The sequence below is a fragment of the Sphaerodactylus townsendi genome, linkage group LG04, assembly GCF_021028975.2.
Source record: "Sphaerodactylus townsendi isolate TG3544 linkage group LG04, MPM_Stown_v2.3, whole genome shotgun sequence".
NCBI lineage: Eukaryota > Metazoa > Chordata > Lepidosauria > Squamata > Sphaerodactylidae > Sphaerodactylus > Sphaerodactylus townsendi.
In genome coordinates this window covers 71,294,852-71,313,819 of record NC_059428.1, presented here as the reverse complement: position 1 = coordinate 71,313,819, position 18,968 = coordinate 71,294,852, and the positions used below count along the sequence as shown (strand labels likewise).

Here is an 18,968-nt window from a genome sequence, read left to right as displayed (position 1 = left end):
TTAATTAATATATTTGTACCGATCATCAGATAACCTGAATGGCCCAGGCTAGCCTGATCACTTCAAATTTCAGAAGCTAAGCAGGATCAGTTCTGATTAATATTTGGATGGGAGACCTCTAAGAAATACCAGGGTTGTTATGTAGAGGAAAGCAAAGGCAAACAATGACACTTTATATACACACACACCACCAGATAAAGCTGTAGTCAAAGAATCATTCAAAATACATTTTGACAGATGCAAAGTTACAACTGGAAAGGCTGAAAAACTCCAGGAACATGTTTATTTTGAGGGTCAGCTTGGACAAGTTTTCATTCACATTCTAAGAAGTACTATGTTGATTATTTTCCAGGCTGTGGGCTGGTAGTTTTTGCTCCTAATGTTTCGCCTTAATCTATGGCTGGCATCTTCAGAAGCATGTCATGGTATCTTACTGGTATCTTACCTGTGAAGATGCCAGCCGTAGATGCAGGCCAAACATTAAGAGCAAAAACTACCACGGCCAAACAGCCTGGAAAAACCACAACTGCCAGTTGATTCCAGTTGTGAGAGCCTTTAAATATGCTTTGATTTCTTTTGACAATCTATGAACCAAAGAGTTTAGAATATGGCACTGGATAATTTGTGGGCATAATAGGTATTTCATATGGGTTAACTCTTGATTTACAGTTTACTTTGATATGTATTTTTCATTTCCCTTGATTATTAACTTGATTTGGAAGTATTTGTTGGTTCTCAATTCTTTAAAAATAAATAACTACCATCCAGCATATTTTCAATAAATAAATCTATTAACATAAAGATGCAATTCTCTTCATGCTTACTTCAGCACAAAGTGAGATTTATTTCTGAGAGAAAAAACGCAAATGCAGACACAAAATATTACATCAACAGAGCATGTTGTTTTGGCATACCTGCAGCAGAGGCTTATCCTGCATCCACATACAGTAAAATAGCCCTTTCCATATTTTTAGAAATTCTTCTTGGTTAAAGCCACCTAAGGAGCCAAAAGACATTTGAAAAGGAAAGTTGGAATACATTTTTATTTCTTCCAGAACAAATTCTCTCATATACTCAGTCATGCCAATTCTCTCAGTCATGCCATTACTGCTCTCCCCTTCACATTAATAGTCTCTCTAAGTCAGGGGTCTGCAACCTGGGCTCTCCAATTGGTTATGCTGGCAGGGGCTGATGGGATTTGTAGTCCATGAACATTTGGAGAGCCGCAGGTTGCAGACCCCTGCTCTAAGTTCAACAGCATCTGCAAAGAACTATTTCCTCCCCTATGTAACCCTGATACCCAAATGCCGCTCAGCATCATACATGCGTCGCCCCCCCCCCCCCTTTGGCCATTACTGCGCCTATCAAAGATCATTTCTGCTGATGTGCGCGTAGACAGGCAAAATATCACGCCTTCGTCCAGAGCACCACGTGCTCCGCCGGATCTCACCTGCCGGATTCTGGGCCCTCAGAATTATGTAGCCTCGCAGCTTTTTCAACGCCCGGTCTCGAATTCGCTTCTCGTTCGCGGCTAACCGCTGAGCGAACTGGATCTCCGGCGGCTGAACAGCGGAAGCAACAGCAGCAGGCGCCATCATCCACTCCTTTCCGCCCGCCCACCCGTGTGGAACGAGCCCGACGGGTCAACAAACGCTCACAGATGACGTCACAGCCACACTCGGGTCGCCGGCATTCTAAGCAATTCGTTCAGTTGCCGCGGCGAAAGGGAAGAAGGGCGGAAGTGGACACGTGGAGTTTGGAGCTAACCAATCAGCTTCGCTAGAAGAGCTGCGAGACTAAGATCGGCAATGCTGGATTCTCCACGTGTTCGCCTATGGACATGGATTCCAGTCCGGCTGAAGGCACGTTAGGTAGAAGGCATCCCTACGGGAGTAAATCGTGTGCCCGCCCACCCAGGCAGTAGAATAAGATGAAATGATCCTGAAGTTACTGTTCCGCACCATTTGAGGACGGGTCGCAATTTTTTAAATGCTCCTCTATATAAAACAAACAAATCTCAAAATACACAACAAAAAGAAATTAGCATATCGTAGAACAAATCCTAGCCAACATCTGCCTATTTGTTCACCTTTTCTATTTGTATACCGTTTTAATGTATATGAGCAATGAAAGTTATTACTAGCATAGTCCAAATGAGTACAACTCTCAGAGCCTGGGTTGTTTTATTTTAAACCAAGGCCCCTTCTGCACATGCAAAATAATGCGTTTTCAAGCCACTTTCACAACTGTTGGCAAGTGGATTTTGCTACAGCTTCAAAGAGCACTGAAAGCAGTTTGAAAGTGCATTATTCTGCATGTGTGGAATGAGCCCAATTCTGCTTTTGTCAGCCAGTGGATTGGTTTGCAGATTTAACCCTATTACTGGCTATGATGATATTAAAAGAGTTCAGTGGTTCAGTACTACAAAGAGTTTTCTGAGAGTAAGGCCCATAGAGTGTGTTCTGAGTAGACTATAAGTAAAGGATAAACTCTTTGTGGATTGTCAGCCAGTACTGAAACAGTAGTTATATGTCTACTCTCTCTTGGGATAGGTTTCATATCTGCAGGATAAATTCTCAGTCCTCTACATAATTTAGCTACCTTTAAAACAGCTTGATCGAGTTTAATTTGTCTGATTTGTCCATCCTGTTTTAGTCAGTACATTGTGATATCAGTTTAGAGAGTTACTATAATAGGCGTTAAAAGACAGGTTCAAAATTCACTCATTCATTAAGCTTCTTTGTGATTTTGTCCCAGCTACTTTCTATCAGTCTCACCTAACTATCAGCCTTGAGAAGTTTCCAGAGATGGGATGACTAGATGCTCTAGTAAGTCAATGGTTCCAGCCTTTTCAAGCATGAGGACCCCTATAATATTAAATAAATGTCACAGATTCCCCCATGTGATGCTGCTTTCTTTAGTGTTTTCTACTTATTTTCGCAACCACCAAAGGCTCTTGTATTAAAATTTGTAGTTGAACTCAATTAACTGGGTAGCTTAGTTATAGTTGTCAGAATGGTCAGCACATGGGGGTGGCTTTGAGGTAAAAGGGAATCCTTTAAATACAGCAGTTTCCTCCAGTGTAACTGCATAAGGGTTTCAGTAAAGTTCATAACAAATGGTTCAGATAGGTACAATTCCTCTTTCTCAGAGACCCCAATCCAGAGTGGACAGGGGTGGACATACCTGTGGAGCCAGTGCAAGGGGCAAATGTGCCAGCACAGGGCCCAATATGCCGGTAGCTGAGCGCTCCTCAGCCCCACTTCTGTAGAATCTGGAAGTCCCAGCCACACTGCCTGAAATGGATGCCAGGATGAGAGGGGGTGCTCGGGTGGTGCCAGGTGCCTTGCTTTGGGCCCCAGCTTCAAGGTATCGCGCATTCGCAGCAAAGGCGACCCTCGGTTTTGTTGTTTTACCTGCCTCAGGTGTGTCGTGTGAGGGTTGGACGTAGTGGAAAACACGCTCGCAGAACTGAGCAGCAGCGTGTGCAAGTTTGGGGGCATTCGGTCCAGGTGTTTTGGCGTTAGGGTGTGAGTAACAAACTCACGCTTAGCTTTTTATATAGAGAGAGATTGGTTGGAAGTCACTCTGAGTCTGCTTTTGCAGGGAGATGAGTATACACATTCAATAATTTACTAACTAGCAAGTTAACAAACACAGAATTCTAACACTCTCCACAGTATCTTACTCAGCTCTTTCTCTCTGCAAACCAGTCAACTGCCTCACAGGAAGAAGAAGAAGAGTTTGGATTTATATCCCCCCTTTCTCTCCTGTAGGAGACTCAAAGGGGCTTACAATCTCCTTGACCTTCCCCCCTCACAACAAACACCCTGTGAGGTGGGTGGGGCTGAGAGAGCTCCGAAAAGCTGTGACTAGCCCAAGGTCGCCCAATCAACCAATCATAACACTCTTCAATCACCCATTCAGACCTCTTCTTTCTTACTCAAAAATTCAGCATTTTAATTCACAGCAACACACATGTAAAGCCCCACATTAAAACACAGAACTGAAAAACACACACACAATATTTAGAAATCTTAACACAACAGTGCATGTTGATTTGCAGAACCCTTTAAATTACTCCATTACTCAATTACTCCCCAGGAGTACCTGGCCCCCAAGATGGAAACCACTAGTTTAAATGGAAAAAAAAAAGGTCAGCTCTGTATGCCACCATGACCTCACAGAAAAAAAGCAGGATAAAAATGTAATAACAGTATACTTATTTAGGATTTCTTTTATTGCCAAAGATTTTCATAAAGATAGCTTCTGGCCATCTGTGTAACTTTCTCCAGAATGCTACTAGCATATTTCCATGGAAAATATATAATAAAGAAGATTTGGGATGGAATAAAGGAGATTAAAGGGGGAGGGCGGTTATATAAATATAATAAATAATAATAATAATAATTTTTTGAAAAAACAATGGGTTTTTTTAAAAAAAACTTCAATAGGCAATATTCTTTAAATACAGCTTCCACATCTGAAGTTTCTCTTATAAAGATTTTCCGCATAAACCCAGAAAGTAAGAGGTGGCTACCAAGAATATGTACGTGCTACGAAGGTGCAAGAAGATTTTTTTTCAGTGCTGTTATGATTCACTGCTAATGCTGTCAATGGTAATAAGTAAATACAATTAACTGAGATCTAAGATGGTGTTTCTGTGCAATGACATCAATGAGTCTGACTGCCGCTACCACACTGATGTCTGATTTTAAAAAAAGCCCAGACTTAAAATGGCTCCACAAATGCTTCTTATACTAGAAGAGAGAAATAAATGATCATTGTTATTTCTTCACACTGTAGATGTGTAGGTAAATGTGCTGGAGTGATAGTGTGCTCCTGCTGTGGGGTTATGCTTATTAATGGAGTCTACCATAATTATATCCATTCTTCAGGGGGATGCATGTTGAAGGAAGGTTGAGACTGAAAGAGAGTGGTGTGTGATTAGCCTGCTATATAGTCTTGAACTATTACCTCCATATTGGATGCTAGCAGGACTAAAGCTCATGTTGAAAAAGTAGCTTGCATCAATTCTGTAACAAACTACTCCCGGCATTTCATATTGAAGATTGGAGTAGGGGCTACAACCATCCTCTTAAGAACTTTCCATTTCATATGGGGGTGGCTGAGGTTGCCAAATAGCGGCTTTTAACAATGCTAAAATAAACACACTAATATATTAAGTGCTGCCAAGTTGCTTCTGACTCATGGTGACCCTATGATTCAACATCCTCTAAAATGTTTTATCATTAATAGCCTTGCTTAGGTCTTGCAAACTGAGGGTCGTAGCTTCCTTTTTTAGAATCAATCCATCACAAGTTGGGTCTTTCTCTTTTCCTGCTGCCTTCAATCTTTCCTAGCATAATTGTCTTTTCCAGGGACTCTTGTCTTTTCATTTTGTGATCAAAGTAAACAGCCTCAGTTTATTTTAGCTTCTAGGGACATTCTAGGGACCTACTGAAACTTAATTGTCAAAAGATAACATCACAAATACAGTAGCCTGAAATTATTCAGTAAGATGTAAATTAACTAATTTCACTAGGAACCAAACTTTTTATTTGACTTAAAATTATAATAGAGTTTAGAACAGGTACTATATTAAACAGCCCGCTGGCCAGCCCCTTTCAAGTTGCAGAAAAATTCTGTGCAGGTGAAGTAAAATTGCAGTTATTTATGATCCCCACAAAGGGCTTTCACGGCAAATGAGAAGCAGAGGTGGTCTGCCATTGCTTTCCTATTCAGTCTGGCAGTCATCCTCACAAGTACTTGGCTTCTGAGATCTGATCAGGTTGGGCTGCCGCTATACCACGCCACTTTCCCTCCCACGAAAGCGCGATGTGTGAGCTGTCAAGTCACAGCTATTTTTGGTGATGCCATAGGGTATTCAAGGCAAGATACATTAGTGGGCTAGCAAAGTTTTGAGGAAACTGCGATTGGGCCAAGGTCATCCAGCAGGCTTCATGTAGAGGAGCGGGGAATCATACTCGATTTTCCAGATTAAAGGTCTCTAGTCCAAATCAAATGCCACCTCCTTTCACCTTTTAGGCCCCCTAAAATACAGCGCAGTTGTGCTGTGATCTCAGCACGGATGTGATTAGTTATAACGAACGAAAGCAGTACAGACACATTGTACCTTCAGTACAAAAAGTCAAATCGGGAAAAAAAATAGCATATGTATTTATTCCGTCTTTCCACCGGTCTAATTTTTCACAGCCAACGCTTAATACACAGACCCCTTTCCTCCGACCTAGAGATGCCAAGGAGCACCGCGACCCCATCCCCCGCCCACACAGCAGCACAGCTGCGTTTCTGTTTACGGAAATTTCCGCTAGGTGTGACGTCACCTTCCCCACAAAAAGGCTGGGCGCTTATCACGTGGTGTGGCTGCCGGCGGAGGGGCGGGCTGATGAGCTGTTTAGTTTTCAGACCCCCCCCCTCCCTCCCTCCCTCCCTCCCTCCGAGGTCGCGTGATGAAGCGCGGGAGCAGCGAACGTGTGTACTGCTCTGGGGAGGGGCAAGAGGTACCGCGGACTGTTTTTGCCGCTGTTGTTTTTGCCCCCCACGGCTCGTCATGTGCCTTTTGAAATTAGGACAAAGATCGCGGGTGGGGAGGGAGAGCCATTGCCTTGAAGAGCGGGGGCGGGGCGGGGCGGGGGTCAGGATTGCCTCCAGCCTGTGAAGTTCGTCTCCATCGGTTGGTTCTTGAATCTGCGTTTCCGCTTTGCCCGTCTGAATTGCCCGAAGGAGACGAGGGTGCAGCTGGGGATCCCCACACGCGCCCATACTCGCTGTGGTGGGCGGCTAACAGCGTGGAAAAGCAAACGGCTAAAGTGAAAGCTTATTGCAACCTGAAGCCAGTGCAGATCAGATCACGGGATTTCCACGGGGGGTTCGGCTGGTCACTTAAGCTTTGACCGTCACTGAGTGACTTCGAGCGATGGAGACATCCGTGTGGGACGCTTAAAGTATTTACAGCAGATCCTTTTCCTGGGAGGGGTAGTTCAGCGAAAGGGGGGACGGACTGGCTTGAATAAATCAACACCAAACTACACTTCCCAGGATTTGCTGAAGGAAACCATGGCAGTGAGAACATGAAGAGATATAAATTTGAAATAAAGTCAAAATCACTCCTAGGATTAGATAGAAAATACATATGGGAAGGGGGGAGATGATCCACTAAACACAACGGTGTGGGTTCTCTGTAATGTGTCTTGAGTCTCACAGAGAAAATGCAGATGACAAATGAAGTAAATATGTAAAAATTGAATGAACTTTTTCTTTGAGAATAGTACTAGCTGCCATGAGGTCCAAGTGCATAGGAGGCATTAGGTGTGCTTCGATTCATTCTCTGCACTTTGGTGCTGTCGCATATATCCATTGGAAAAGTTGGAATGAGGGATTTGAGGGTCCCTAACACTGCAGGAATTTGTCAGCAATTTGTCCGCATTCTTGTTCCTTTATACAGTGCCTTACTGAGGTGCAAGGACATAGGTAAGGGGGGGGTTCTTGGGTTCAACCCCCCCATTACATGTCCGAAGGTCTGCCCCCCCCCCCCGTTTGTGGTTTTTTGGGTATTTTTAGTGTTTTTTGTTTTTGGCCTGCAGGGGGCACAGTTTTTAGGCTAGCAGCACCAACATTTCAGGGATTGTTTGGGAGACTCTCCTGATGATATCACCCATGTTTGGTGAGGTTTGGTTCAGGGGGTCCAAAGTTATGGACTCCCAAATGGGGTGCCACCATCCCTCATTGTTTCCAATGGGAGCGAATAGAAGATGGGGGCTACACCTTTGAGGGTCCATAATTTTATACCCCTGAACCAAATGTCACCAAACCTGGGTGGTATCATCAGGAGAGTCTCCTAAAGATACCTTGAAAGTTTGACAATTGCAGCCTTGACAGCAGGCACCCCCCCCCCCCCAGTTCCCCCAGATTCTCCTTTTAAATCCATCCCCTTCAGCATGGATTTAAAGGGAGAATCTGAGGTCCTCAGTTTAAACATTGAAAGTGATGCTGTTTCAGGGTGGGGGATAATCCACCACCAACAGCATAACTTTCAATGTTGTTTTAACTGGAGACCCCAGATTCTCCCTTTTAGGTGGATTTAAAAGGAGAATTTGGGCTCCCTAGTTTAAACACCATTGAAAGTGAACCTGCTTGGGGGTGGATTCCAGCATCACAGCGGCCGCCCATGGGGGGAGGGGGTGCAAAACTCAGATTTTGCATTGGGCTCCATTTTCCCTAGCTATGCCTCTGCCTGGAGGGGAGGGCAGAAGGGACTGCCGACTGCTGGCTGGGAGCCCAGCAGATGGGGGGGGGGCGGGATGGGGGGGGAGTCTGCTGTCGTGGGCTCAGAGAGCTGCTTTTATAAGCACTGAGGCCGGGGGGTGGGGCTTGGGGAGGTGTGGCCACACACCCCAGGGGTGGGTGGGGGTGTGGTCCCACCCCTGAACCCCCCATAAAAATATCTATACCTACGTCACTGCTGAAATGCCTACATGCATGAGTTGTATCTACATGCATGAGAGCCCCTCGGGGATGGGGCGGTATAAAAGCTTAAGGAAATAAATAAATATGTTGATAACTATATGTAATGGTCTTATGTGTAGTGATTTCTTAGTATATGAGATAGCTCTTGGAAATTTACAGATATTGCAAAGAATGTAACAGCAAAGAAAAGTTATTTCTTTATCCCAACAGGGAAAATGCAGTAATTTTAAGTTGGTGCATTATTGTAGTTAGATTGAATATTTGTAAAAACTTCAAAGAATCCAGTGAACTTGGTGGATTTGAACTGAATAGGTATAGTCTTAAATAAATATAGAAGTACCGGTAGAATATTTTTTCTATGTGAGTGTTTTGTAGAATGAAGGAAACTTTAAGAAGGAAAGAAGGATTTAGTTTGTTTTCTGTTACAGATAACTGAGACACAAGGGGAATTTGTTAAAGTGAGGAAGAAAACGCTGGAGAGGCTGACAACTGAAGTGATGCAATTACATGACATTTTGCCCCAGGTCCTGACTAGTGATATTGTGGAGAACTTTCAGAAGTTGGATGTGGTTGAAGGAAGTAAGTACTACCAACTCTTTAATTAACTCTGTTAATACTGGTTAGACTCATCAGTCTTGGCTGTTTTCACAGTTGTTCTGCTTGAAAAAACTTTGAGAACAGAACACCTAAAAACCAAACTAGATGCTATAAACATACACGTAACTGGTCTGGCAACCCCTTCCCCCCTGGGCATTTTTTTTATAAGGGAAGAATTAGTAAGCTTAATCATTTTGCAGTCATTTTGCTACCTGTTACTCCAAATCACCCTGAATTACTTTTCCTTTTGTGCTGTGAACACTGCAAGGAGGAAAACAGACAAGAAGAAAAAAAGTTGGTATGGCAACCTTTTTTGGCCCAAGTACCAAAATATGCAATATTTCCTTGTGAAGATAACAGTGTGCCAGCAAACAAAATGAAGAAGGTTGAGGATGAGGGTTGAAGTTTAGTTTATTTATATAGTCTTAGATCAGCATATACAAAGATTAAATAATCTTAAGCCTCACAAATAATAAAATCAGAAAGAGCACAAGAAGAACGCTAAATACCACGATTTGAAAGTTGAGCTTCAGCATCGATGGCACAAACCGGTTGAGGTCATCCCAGTGGTAATTGGCACCCTGGGCACCATCCCCAAAACACTAGGGCAGCACTTGAAACATCTTCAAATCGACAAAATTAACTTCTGTCAGATTCAGAAGGCAGCCCTGCTGCAATCCGCACCAATACTTCGCCGATACATTACAACTTCCTTGAATTGTAATGAAAGGCCAACCACTTTCTAAAAACTAGCAGCTATGATATCAAACAAAATATAAGCATGCATTAGCAGTTAAAAGACAAACATAGATTTAAACGAATATATTAAATGTATTTAAATTATGAATTTGAATAAAATAATCTAATTTCAGCAAACACCTAACTCACCAACCCTGGGATCATAAAGCATTTTGGACACCACCCAGACCCATTAGTTTCTGCAGGCTTACCATTTTAACTGACTCCTCACTTCTGCAGAGCAGTGGTGCCACATTCACCATGCCTTGGTGTAGTGCTTGGACCAAGGCACAGGGTGACCCTCTAGTTCTTTTTTCAACAGCTCAGAGGCAAATTTAGTCTAAGGTGTGTCATTTGTTACATGCCGTGCATGTCATTGAATGATTAGGATAAAAAGCCTATCCTTGATGAATATATCTAAATCGGTCTTTGGAATTTTGAGATTTTTTCCTCCACAAAAGTTGTAAGAAAACTGCTCTACCTTAGGCTGCAATCCTATATGTACTTGCTAGGAAACAAGTCCAACTGAAATCACTGGGCATAATTCTGAATGAACTTGTTTAGAATTGCAGTTTACACCCAGAAAGCTGGTGGTGGTGTATGGCCCTTACTAAATATTGAGCATTTCAGGACTAATCTCCTTTATATTCTACTCTACATATCCTTCTGTACCAGATCAGAGATTGAAAGATGCTGCTTACTAATATGTGAAACTAAAAGAGAAGTTGGGGAAAGGTCCCCTGTCAAACACCGCATCATTACTGACCCATGGGGTAATTTCACATCATACCATTTACTAGGCAGACTGTGCTAGCAGGGTGCCTTTTGCAGTCATTAACAAGCTGGGGACTCATTTTACTGACCTAGAATCTTGAGCCAGTTACCTGAAACTGACTTCCATTAGGATTCGAACAGGTCGTAAGCAGAGATTTGAGTATTGTATTGTATTGTAATTTACCACTCTGCCATGTTATAAGGGCAAGAAAGTAAACATTTGTCATGAGAAAAATGAATTACATTTTACATGCCTGTCGCAATTTATGGTTAATTACATGCCATTCATGTTTCATGGTGTTGGGGTATACTAACTGATTGAAAGCTGGTGGCAAATAAATGTATTTGGAAATATTCAGTCCACTGACACTTTGTATTATATCAGTTATTTCGCCCCTCCTCTCCTTTTTTTTTCAGTAGTAGACAAGAAAGAACATGAACTAGAACAGCTGAGAATGGATTGTGAACACTTTAAAGCCCGCCTGGAAGCAGCCCAAGCAGATTGTATGAAAGAAAGAAAGGTAGATAGGGGTTGGATTCAGAGTAAGAATTTGTAAGTATAATGGCTTTGTGGTTAGAACCAAAGGCCATTTTTTTGCCACTAGAAGGGGTGTGTGTGATTTTCACATGTTCCTCCTCCTAATTGTAGACTCACCATTCCCATGCTGTTCCTGAGGATCCCTGACCTCCAGGAGGAGCATTTTAGGGAACACATTGGGCTGCATCTGGAAGAGGGACTGCTCTGCTGGTAGAAGTCGCTTCTATTCATGGAATATGGCCTTTAGATCTAACCCATTCTTTTAAAGAGTTATTTAGATCTTCAGAGTTTCAACTTCCAACATGAGAATTGACAGGCTGGATAGGATAATGTGTTGGGCTGTTACCAGTTTATATATGAGTGGATTTTAAGTGATTTCATGTAATTCTACTGAGGGTGGATTTTCCAGTATTTTATCTCCCCACCCATCTTAGGTGAATTTTTCATAGGTCCTCTGCTTTTTTAAATAGAACAGAGGTACCGTATATACTCGTGTATAAGTCGACCCGCATATAAGTCGAGGCACCTAATTTTACCACAAAAAACTGGGAAAACTTATTGACTCGCGTATAAGTCGAGGGTGGGAAATGCAGCATCAATTGAGGCATCAGTAGGTTAAATGTTTTTGAATATTTATTTCAAAGAAAAACAGTAAACTGGCTCTGTAAGTGGAAAAGAGGGTCAACAAGAACAATATGGTATCAACAATAACTTTAAAAGTACAAAAAACCTTAGCTCAACCAGCAACCAAGCTAAAACACAAGAGTTAAAATCCTTCAAAACTGGATTCCTCATCATCATCTGTATGTCCAAATGTAACCCAACTTAGATTTTAAGAGGGATATTATCAGAAATGAAAAATCTATTAGCTTCCATTGTAAACAATGGGGGATGGGGCATCCCCTTTGGGGGTCAATAACTTTGGATCCCTTGACACAAACTTCACCAAACCTGGCTGGTATCATAAAGAGACTCTCCTGATGAGACCAGCCAGGTTTGGTGAAGTTTGGTTAAGAGGGTCCAAAGTTATGGACCCTCAAAAGGGTAGCCCCATCTACGAATAGCTCCCGTTGAAAACAATGGGGAATGGGGCACCTCCTTTGGGGGTCCATAACTTTGGACCCCCTGAACCAAACTTTACCAGACTTGGCTGGTATCATCAGGAGAGCCTTCTGAGGGTACCCTGAAATTTTGATGCCTGTAGCATAAAAACTGCGCCCCCTGCTGGCTGGCAAAGTAAAAACACACAATTTTTTTAATGACCCGCATATAAGTCGAAGGGAGCTTTTTCAGCATTAAAAATGTGCTGAAAAATTCGACTTATACATGAGTATATACGGTATATTATAACAAATACTTAAACATTTTAGTTGTTTACAGGCAGTTAGCCAGTTTTGTTGGTCATCAATTAATCTTTGCTTTCTATACTAAAATGTGTTTGGAGATTTAAAAACTTCATGGAACTGAAGAATTTAATCGTCAAATTTGTTTTATTATTTTAGGGCTGAATTAGATAGGGATAGTCAGGATAGCAGGGTCTAATTATATCAGCAGTAGGACTGTGCATGTGAGGGGAATTGAACCCTCATCTGCTTTATCTCCCCAACGTCTGCTGCCCTGGGCACTTTTCTCCCAACCTGCCTTACATCCTGTTGGAGTCAAACAGGAATAACAGGATTTCAATTGACAGAAAATCAGAGGCGTAGCTGGGCCAGAGTGCGCCTGGTACGCACTCTGTGTTTTCCATTCCCCCCACTGCGGTTCCCTCTCCCCTGCCTCCCCCCTCACTTACCTTACTTCAGCCTGGAAAAGCGGCCTGTTCCCTTCAGGCTGAAAACGACCTGGTGGGAACCACACTTCCCATGAGACCTTGGGGCTCGCAAAGTCTCCTGGGAAATGTAGTCTCCACCAGGCCGTTTTTAGCCTGAAGGGAACAGACCGCTTCTCCAGCCTCTACTGTTTAAATAAGGTAAGTGTGGGAGTGGGGTGCCGCAGGGGGGGCGGGGGGTGATTTTCTGCCCCCCAGGCATACGCCCAGTGAAGTGTGCATCCCCGGCCCCCTGGTAACTCCGCCTCTGCAGAAAATGGAGAGGGTTTGGGTGCCTTCAGCCATTTGCTCCTTTTGAGTTAAAAATGGTAGACTACCAGTACTACACAGGCACATGTACATACTTTATATGCAACTGGGGAAGACAAGAGATCAACGTGTTTGGCAACGTGACATCTGGATTTGTCTTTATAATTGTTTTGGGACACTCAGCTATGAGAGAATCATGCACTGTAGGGGACTGCTGTTCCCAGCAGAAACATTTTATTAGAGCTATATGTTTTAGAATTTTCTTCAAAGCTTATTGGGAAATCTAATTAGAATGTTCCTAACAATAAACACAGGATATGATCTGGAGGGATGTGATACAGCATCCTTGCTGAACTCATGGAGGTGCAAAGATAGGCACATCTCTCTTTGAAACCAGATTTGTACAAGTTGAAGTTCCATGGTGGAGGAGGAGGCAGGATATGACACTTTCTAGTAGTAATCAAGTTTGTATTGATTACTTTCAGGAAAAATTAACTGTTCGACAGCAGCTGAATGAAGCAAAGCAGCAATTATTGCAGCAAGCAGAATATTGTACAGAGATGGGCGCTTCAGTATGCACATTGTTATGGAGTGTTTCTAGCAATGAAGAAGCAGTTAAAAGCATTCTTGGAAGTGTGAGTATAGTGATATGTGATAACTTTAATTTAGAACTAATTCACATAATTTTTAAAACTGCTTTAATGTTTTGTCAATTTGATTAGGATCAACACATAGTGATAGTCACCTGAAAACGCAGTGGCAAACATAGCTGCCTTAACCAGGTCTCTGGAGAGGAAGCGTGTAAAATTTCTCATTAAATGATACATGTACATAATTTCTGGCTACATGCTGATCTAGAATTTAAATAGGCATATACAAATCAAAAACATTCAAGAACATTCCTCAAAATTTTGGGGCCTCAGGCAAGGAATCCTTCATGAGCTTCATTATCCTGGAAGAAACTGAGAATTCAGATTAAGACTTTTCTTGTGCTGCCTGGTTAATGTTCAAGGCAAAGTGAAAGTGGTGGTGCTGTTAATTGCCTAACCTTGCTTCTTTCTGGAGCTAAACAAAACATGTGTTTTAGTGTGCTGTCAAGCAAAGATAATTGAAGTGGTGTCTTTTTCTAGCTCCCATGATACCTGAGTGATATCAGTGTGCAGTCACCAAGATTTTAAACTTGTAAATTACATTCTCTTTGGTGGAGGGGGTGGGGGCGGGTAGGAATGCAAGTGCCAATTTTTATGCAGAAGGACTTTATTGCTGTTGAACCATCATTGGACTGGACTGTGAATTTTAAAAAGAAAAAAAAAGAAGCCTGATAGTTTCTATTTATGTGGTGGAAAGCAATTATACAAAACAGTGTGAAAACTAGCAAAGATCACAGAAAGTATTGGAAGGAAATAGGTTCACATACTGGTATCATGAACACCTTGCAAGAAGAACGGGCCATGCGCCATCATCCCACTGAGGTGCTTTAGAGCATGAAACCCCCCCCCCCCCCCCGGGAATATTTGACAGCTATGAGTGAGTCACTTGTACAAGCAACATGAACATTCAAGTTTGTCTTATATGAATGCTAGGAATCAGCACATTTTTGTGGGCCCCTCAAGAGAGCAGTGTGCTCAGAGTTTTCTATTTTTGCACAGAGGGTGCGCATGAATCAACATATGGCACAAATGTTCTATGGAGCTGGACATCAAACATTATGTTCCACAGAAAAGAAACCTAAGAAAACATAGGACATACTGGCTATATCAATCAGATAAAACTATTCTAAACAGGGCTTCTGACTCTGTTGCAGCAAAAGATGCTGGAACAACTTTAAACATCCAAACAAGCTTGCCATTCTAGATCCTGATATAGATCCACCTGAAGTTTTACCTTCTACTTCTTCAACCCTCCTAGTCTCTTTCAGCTTACCTGCTTGTAATGCTGACTTTGTTTCTTGCCCTGACAAGATCTGGAATTCAGACTCACTGAACTATCAACTTTGTAATGCTACTACTCAAACAGGAACATCTGTAATTCCTCAGAACTACTTGATCTTTTATCAAAACAGTCTATACTGATTTCAAAGACCTTTGAACTGCAACCAGTGAACTTTTCTGATTTGACTGGGAAAATTGATGACCTCAGCAAATTGTGCCAACTTCAATACATTGGCCTTCATTACATAATGGGGGCAAATGCTGCAATATCCTTTGTTTGCTCTAATCTGCACAGATCAGAGGCCTTAATTCTTAAAAAAAATCTCAGGTGGCTATTTTTGTGGGGGACACCATTGAACAAGTTAATTTTTAAAAAATACTTAGGAATAAATTTCTCCTATAAGACCTCTTGGGCAAGACATAGGCCTGCAAGTCCACCTCGGCTGCTGTAGTAAATTTTTTTTACTCCAAAAATAAGGCCAGTACATACCTGAGGCCCTAAAGATATTTAACACAAAGGTAATCGCAACAGCTTTTATATGGGGTTCCCCTATGGATATGTGCATGGAACCCATCCTTAGAACAAATTCAGTCTAGTTTTATGTACAGACTATTTAGATTCCCTCACTGTGTTACCTATGCAGCCCTATGTTTGGAAACAGGTCAGCATCTTTTGAGTACTATAACCTAGCTACTTACTCTAAAATTCTGACGCTGGTTTTTTTTGTTAATTTGAATAGTTTTACCTACCTTTCTTTATCAGAACTTCACGCCTCTGATTGGTGGGTGCTCATTGATGAAAAGCTGGCTTCTCTGAGGCTTTCCTGGGATTTTCTCCATATGCTAGCACTTAATGAATTGTTTTGTGCAATGAAGAATGACCTACTTGATCAAGAATATCAGTACCTAACTAGCAAGGCAGGAAATTCGTGTTCTCCCCTATATTTTGGCATTGTCCCTGTTCTACCAGCAGGCAGGGACGTGGTCGGATCTGACCCCACAGGGCAAAGCAGGCGGCAAGCACAAGTGTGGTCAGGTCACAGTCCAATAGGTCAAGGCAGGCAAGGCATAGTCAGGTCAACTTTAGGTCAAGGCATGGGAGAACTGAGGAGCAGGCTAGGAATTAATGAAGAACTAGGCACACAGCGACGACAGGTAACACACTGGTTGCTCCAGGCAGAAGCAAGCTCACAGCAAGGCTTATATAGAGAGCCTTATTCAGGGGGCTGGGATTATGTGAGGAGTTAGTCTTCATCAGATACAGAGACTTCTAATCTCCCTTACTTTGCTGCCAAACGAGCACTCCTTCTGTTCTTCTGCAGTAGCAGCCTCTGCTTCTGCCTCCTATGCACAGCTGGCTCGTCACTGGGTTCCCTAGGAGGATCTGCAGGCTCCTCCACCTGTATGTCATCAGGCAGGGAAGGAATGGGTGTTGGCTCTGCTGCCTGGTCTTCCACAGGAGCAGCCAACTCTGGCTGCACTGTGTCCTCAAGTTCTACTGTTAAACTATCATTGGACTGGACTGTGAATACAAAACTTTGTACAGTTTTTGTAACAGAATAGATAATATTCTTGCTAAAGTTGTTAGGAAAATTATACTTGCCATAAAACATTTGTATTAATGAACGATTCTTGACAATGTGTTCAACCGCATGTTATACTTATCAGTAAGAACATTAATGCATTCTCATGTTCTCCTGAGTGTTATCTCTTAGAAAATATATTCACTGTCTAAAAACATGCAGTTTGTAACTGTAAAAATAACTGTTCCTCATTCAGAGTAAAGCTGAAAAGTTTTTTAGTATTGCTGGACAAACAATGGAGAGTTTTGTGAGATCACTTGGTGAAGATACCAAACAACAAGACGTCGATTCAGATGAAAGTCAGTTTGTGTTAGCTTTGGCAGGTATAGTTACAAGTAAGTCATTTCTGGAATAGTGAGACAATGTTTTGCATGTATAATAGGAGGGATAAAATTGTATCATAGGAGAGATAAAATGCATCATGTATAAACTGACCAGGTATCGATCGACCTTTCAAGCATATGTATTGTGAGATTATTTAATTTTGACTGACTTTTTGTAGTTACTAGCTGCAGAGTAGAAGTAGTGTGGTGTGCTACTGAAAACAAAACAAAATAATCCCATCAGGATTATTTGTTAAGTATTGAACAATTTTGACCAAAGAACAGACAGAATGGTATTTAATTTGCAAATTTTAATATATCACATATATTGATTACCTATATATTGAAAAAAGTCTCACTTAATGAAGACTATGAATCCCTAGAGCTGTGTTGGCTGATTAGAAGAGCAGCAGTACAATTAAGGGATGTTGGTTTTTCAGTTGTCTATCACTATAGTGCCTGAAAGCTTGTATCACAAAATCAAAAAAACTTAGGCATCCAGCAGCTATGTCTCATTCTTGTCAAACGCTTCTAGTGTTTCTCTTCTAGCAATTCTCTTCCTTAACAGATAGGGGCAATAATAAACTGTTTAGTAAGAATTTGGTTACATGGCAAAATTAAAGACATAGAAAGAACAGATGTAACAGCAGTGCTAAGTTTGGAAAAGCATTCAAAAGAACAAGGACAAATGTAATTGTGAAGCTGAAGATATAAGAAAAATAGAATGTCTGAGTATGTAGTATTAACTACTTTCACTTCCACCAGATGACTCGAGTAAAGGGGAATCCTTTGCTCACTTCATGTAGTTGTGTTAGTCTAGCTAATCAGGATAACCAGGGCAGTGTGAAAGGCATTTGAGTACTGGCAAAGATGCATTAGACAAATTGCATAAATTGTTCTGATTAGCAGAATAACTTTTTTATTGTACTTTCTGACCAGCACTGGATATGATGTATTGCTTCTAGCCCACCTGTGTTGTGAATCCAGCATGAGCTAGATCCTTTGACCTTGTGTTATCTACCTCCAGAGCTAAATCGGTAGTTCTTCCGTTCTATCTTGTAAAGCTGTTTAGAAAAAAAACCACTAGGGAAAATTAAAGAATGCTATTTATCTTTTTACACCAAGGTGGTTCATCATATTACTGTGCAAAAGATTAACATAACTTTTTTCAGAAATCTAATTTATGGACAAAATTATTTCACACTGACTATTTCTGTAGTTTTTATACTTTTATTTTGTGTTCTTTTTTTAGATATTGCTGCTTTAGCATGTGGTCGTGAATTTCTGGTTAGTTCAAATAAGGTGTTGTTGGACACAATGATGCACCTTCTCGGAGACCTGAAGCCGGGATGTTGCACCAAGCTGAAAGTGTATGATAAGTGCATACTTTTAGTGAATCTTACATTCTAATGTAATAGAGCTAATATAGTGTAATATGGTGGTATAACTTCCACAGTTTCAACAGGCTACCGGTTCTCAAATTCAAATTACCTGCCCTAGTCCCCCCCTCCCAAATCTCTTACAAGGGATAATACAGGCCTTTTTTAATTGGATTGTTGCAAGGATTTGTGTGTAGCATTTAAAGCAATTAGGAGAATGCTGTATGAATAGTATACTACTTTTTATCATTCAGCCTTTATCATACTAACCTTTTATTCTAATTACTTTATTAGAGAAAAATGGTTTATATTGAACCGGTATTTATACTGATATTTCTTATGACTCTATGTTTGATTACAATTGGTATCGTTGAGTATTAACTCTTTTTGCGCTGTTTCCCGGAATATTTTTTTCATAAAGCATATAAAATGTTCTAGAAATATGTCATATCAAGACATGGCCAATTGAGAGTGTGGGAATCATTACATTAAAAGAAAAAGGAAACATAAGAAACTACCATAATTATATCAGATGTTA

At 41.4% G+C, this 18,968-nt stretch overlaps 2 protein-coding genes across 6 annotated transcripts in view; one reads left to right on the top strand and one right to left on the bottom strand.

The window, feature by feature from the left end:
- Window positions 1-1,647, bottom strand: part of RRP1B (ribosomal RNA processing 1B) — a 28,929-nt gene extending 27,282 nt beyond the window's left edge. Inside the window, exons 1-2 of the mRNA XM_048493506.1 lie at window positions 1,451-1,647; window positions 915-997 (exon numbers count right to left, since the gene is read on the bottom strand). Of these exons, the coding sequence (XP_048349463.1) occupies window positions 915-997; window positions 1,451-1,598 (231 nt within the window). The 5' untranslated portion in view covers window positions 1,599-1,647. The remainder of the gene's footprint in view (window positions 1-914; window positions 998-1,450) is intronic.
- A 4,751-nt stretch (window positions 1,648-6,398) lies between these two features.
- The window catches only part of LOC125432139 (heat shock transcription factor 2 binding protein), a 41,149-nt gene continuing 28,579 nt past the window's right edge, over window positions 6,399-18,968 (top strand). Inside the window, exons 1-6 of one of the 5 annotated variants that reach the window (XM_048495523.1) lie at window positions 6,399-6,495; window positions 8,919-9,069; window positions 11,017-11,120; window positions 13,700-13,849; window positions 16,925-17,063; window positions 18,304-18,421. In XM_048495523.1, the coding sequence (XP_048351480.1) occupies window positions 8,988-9,069; window positions 11,017-11,120; window positions 13,700-13,849; window positions 16,925-17,063; window positions 18,304-18,421 (593 nt within the window). In that variant the 5' untranslated portion in view covers window positions 6,399-6,495; window positions 8,919-8,987. Of the gene's footprint in view, window positions 6,525-6,592; window positions 6,698-6,757; window positions 7,251-8,918; window positions 9,070-11,016; window positions 11,121-13,699; window positions 13,850-16,924; window positions 17,064-18,303; window positions 18,422-18,968 lie in introns of those variants that run through there. The other 4 variants (XM_048495521.1, XM_048495520.1, XM_048495524.1 and 1 more) reach the window with 4 other exon arrangements.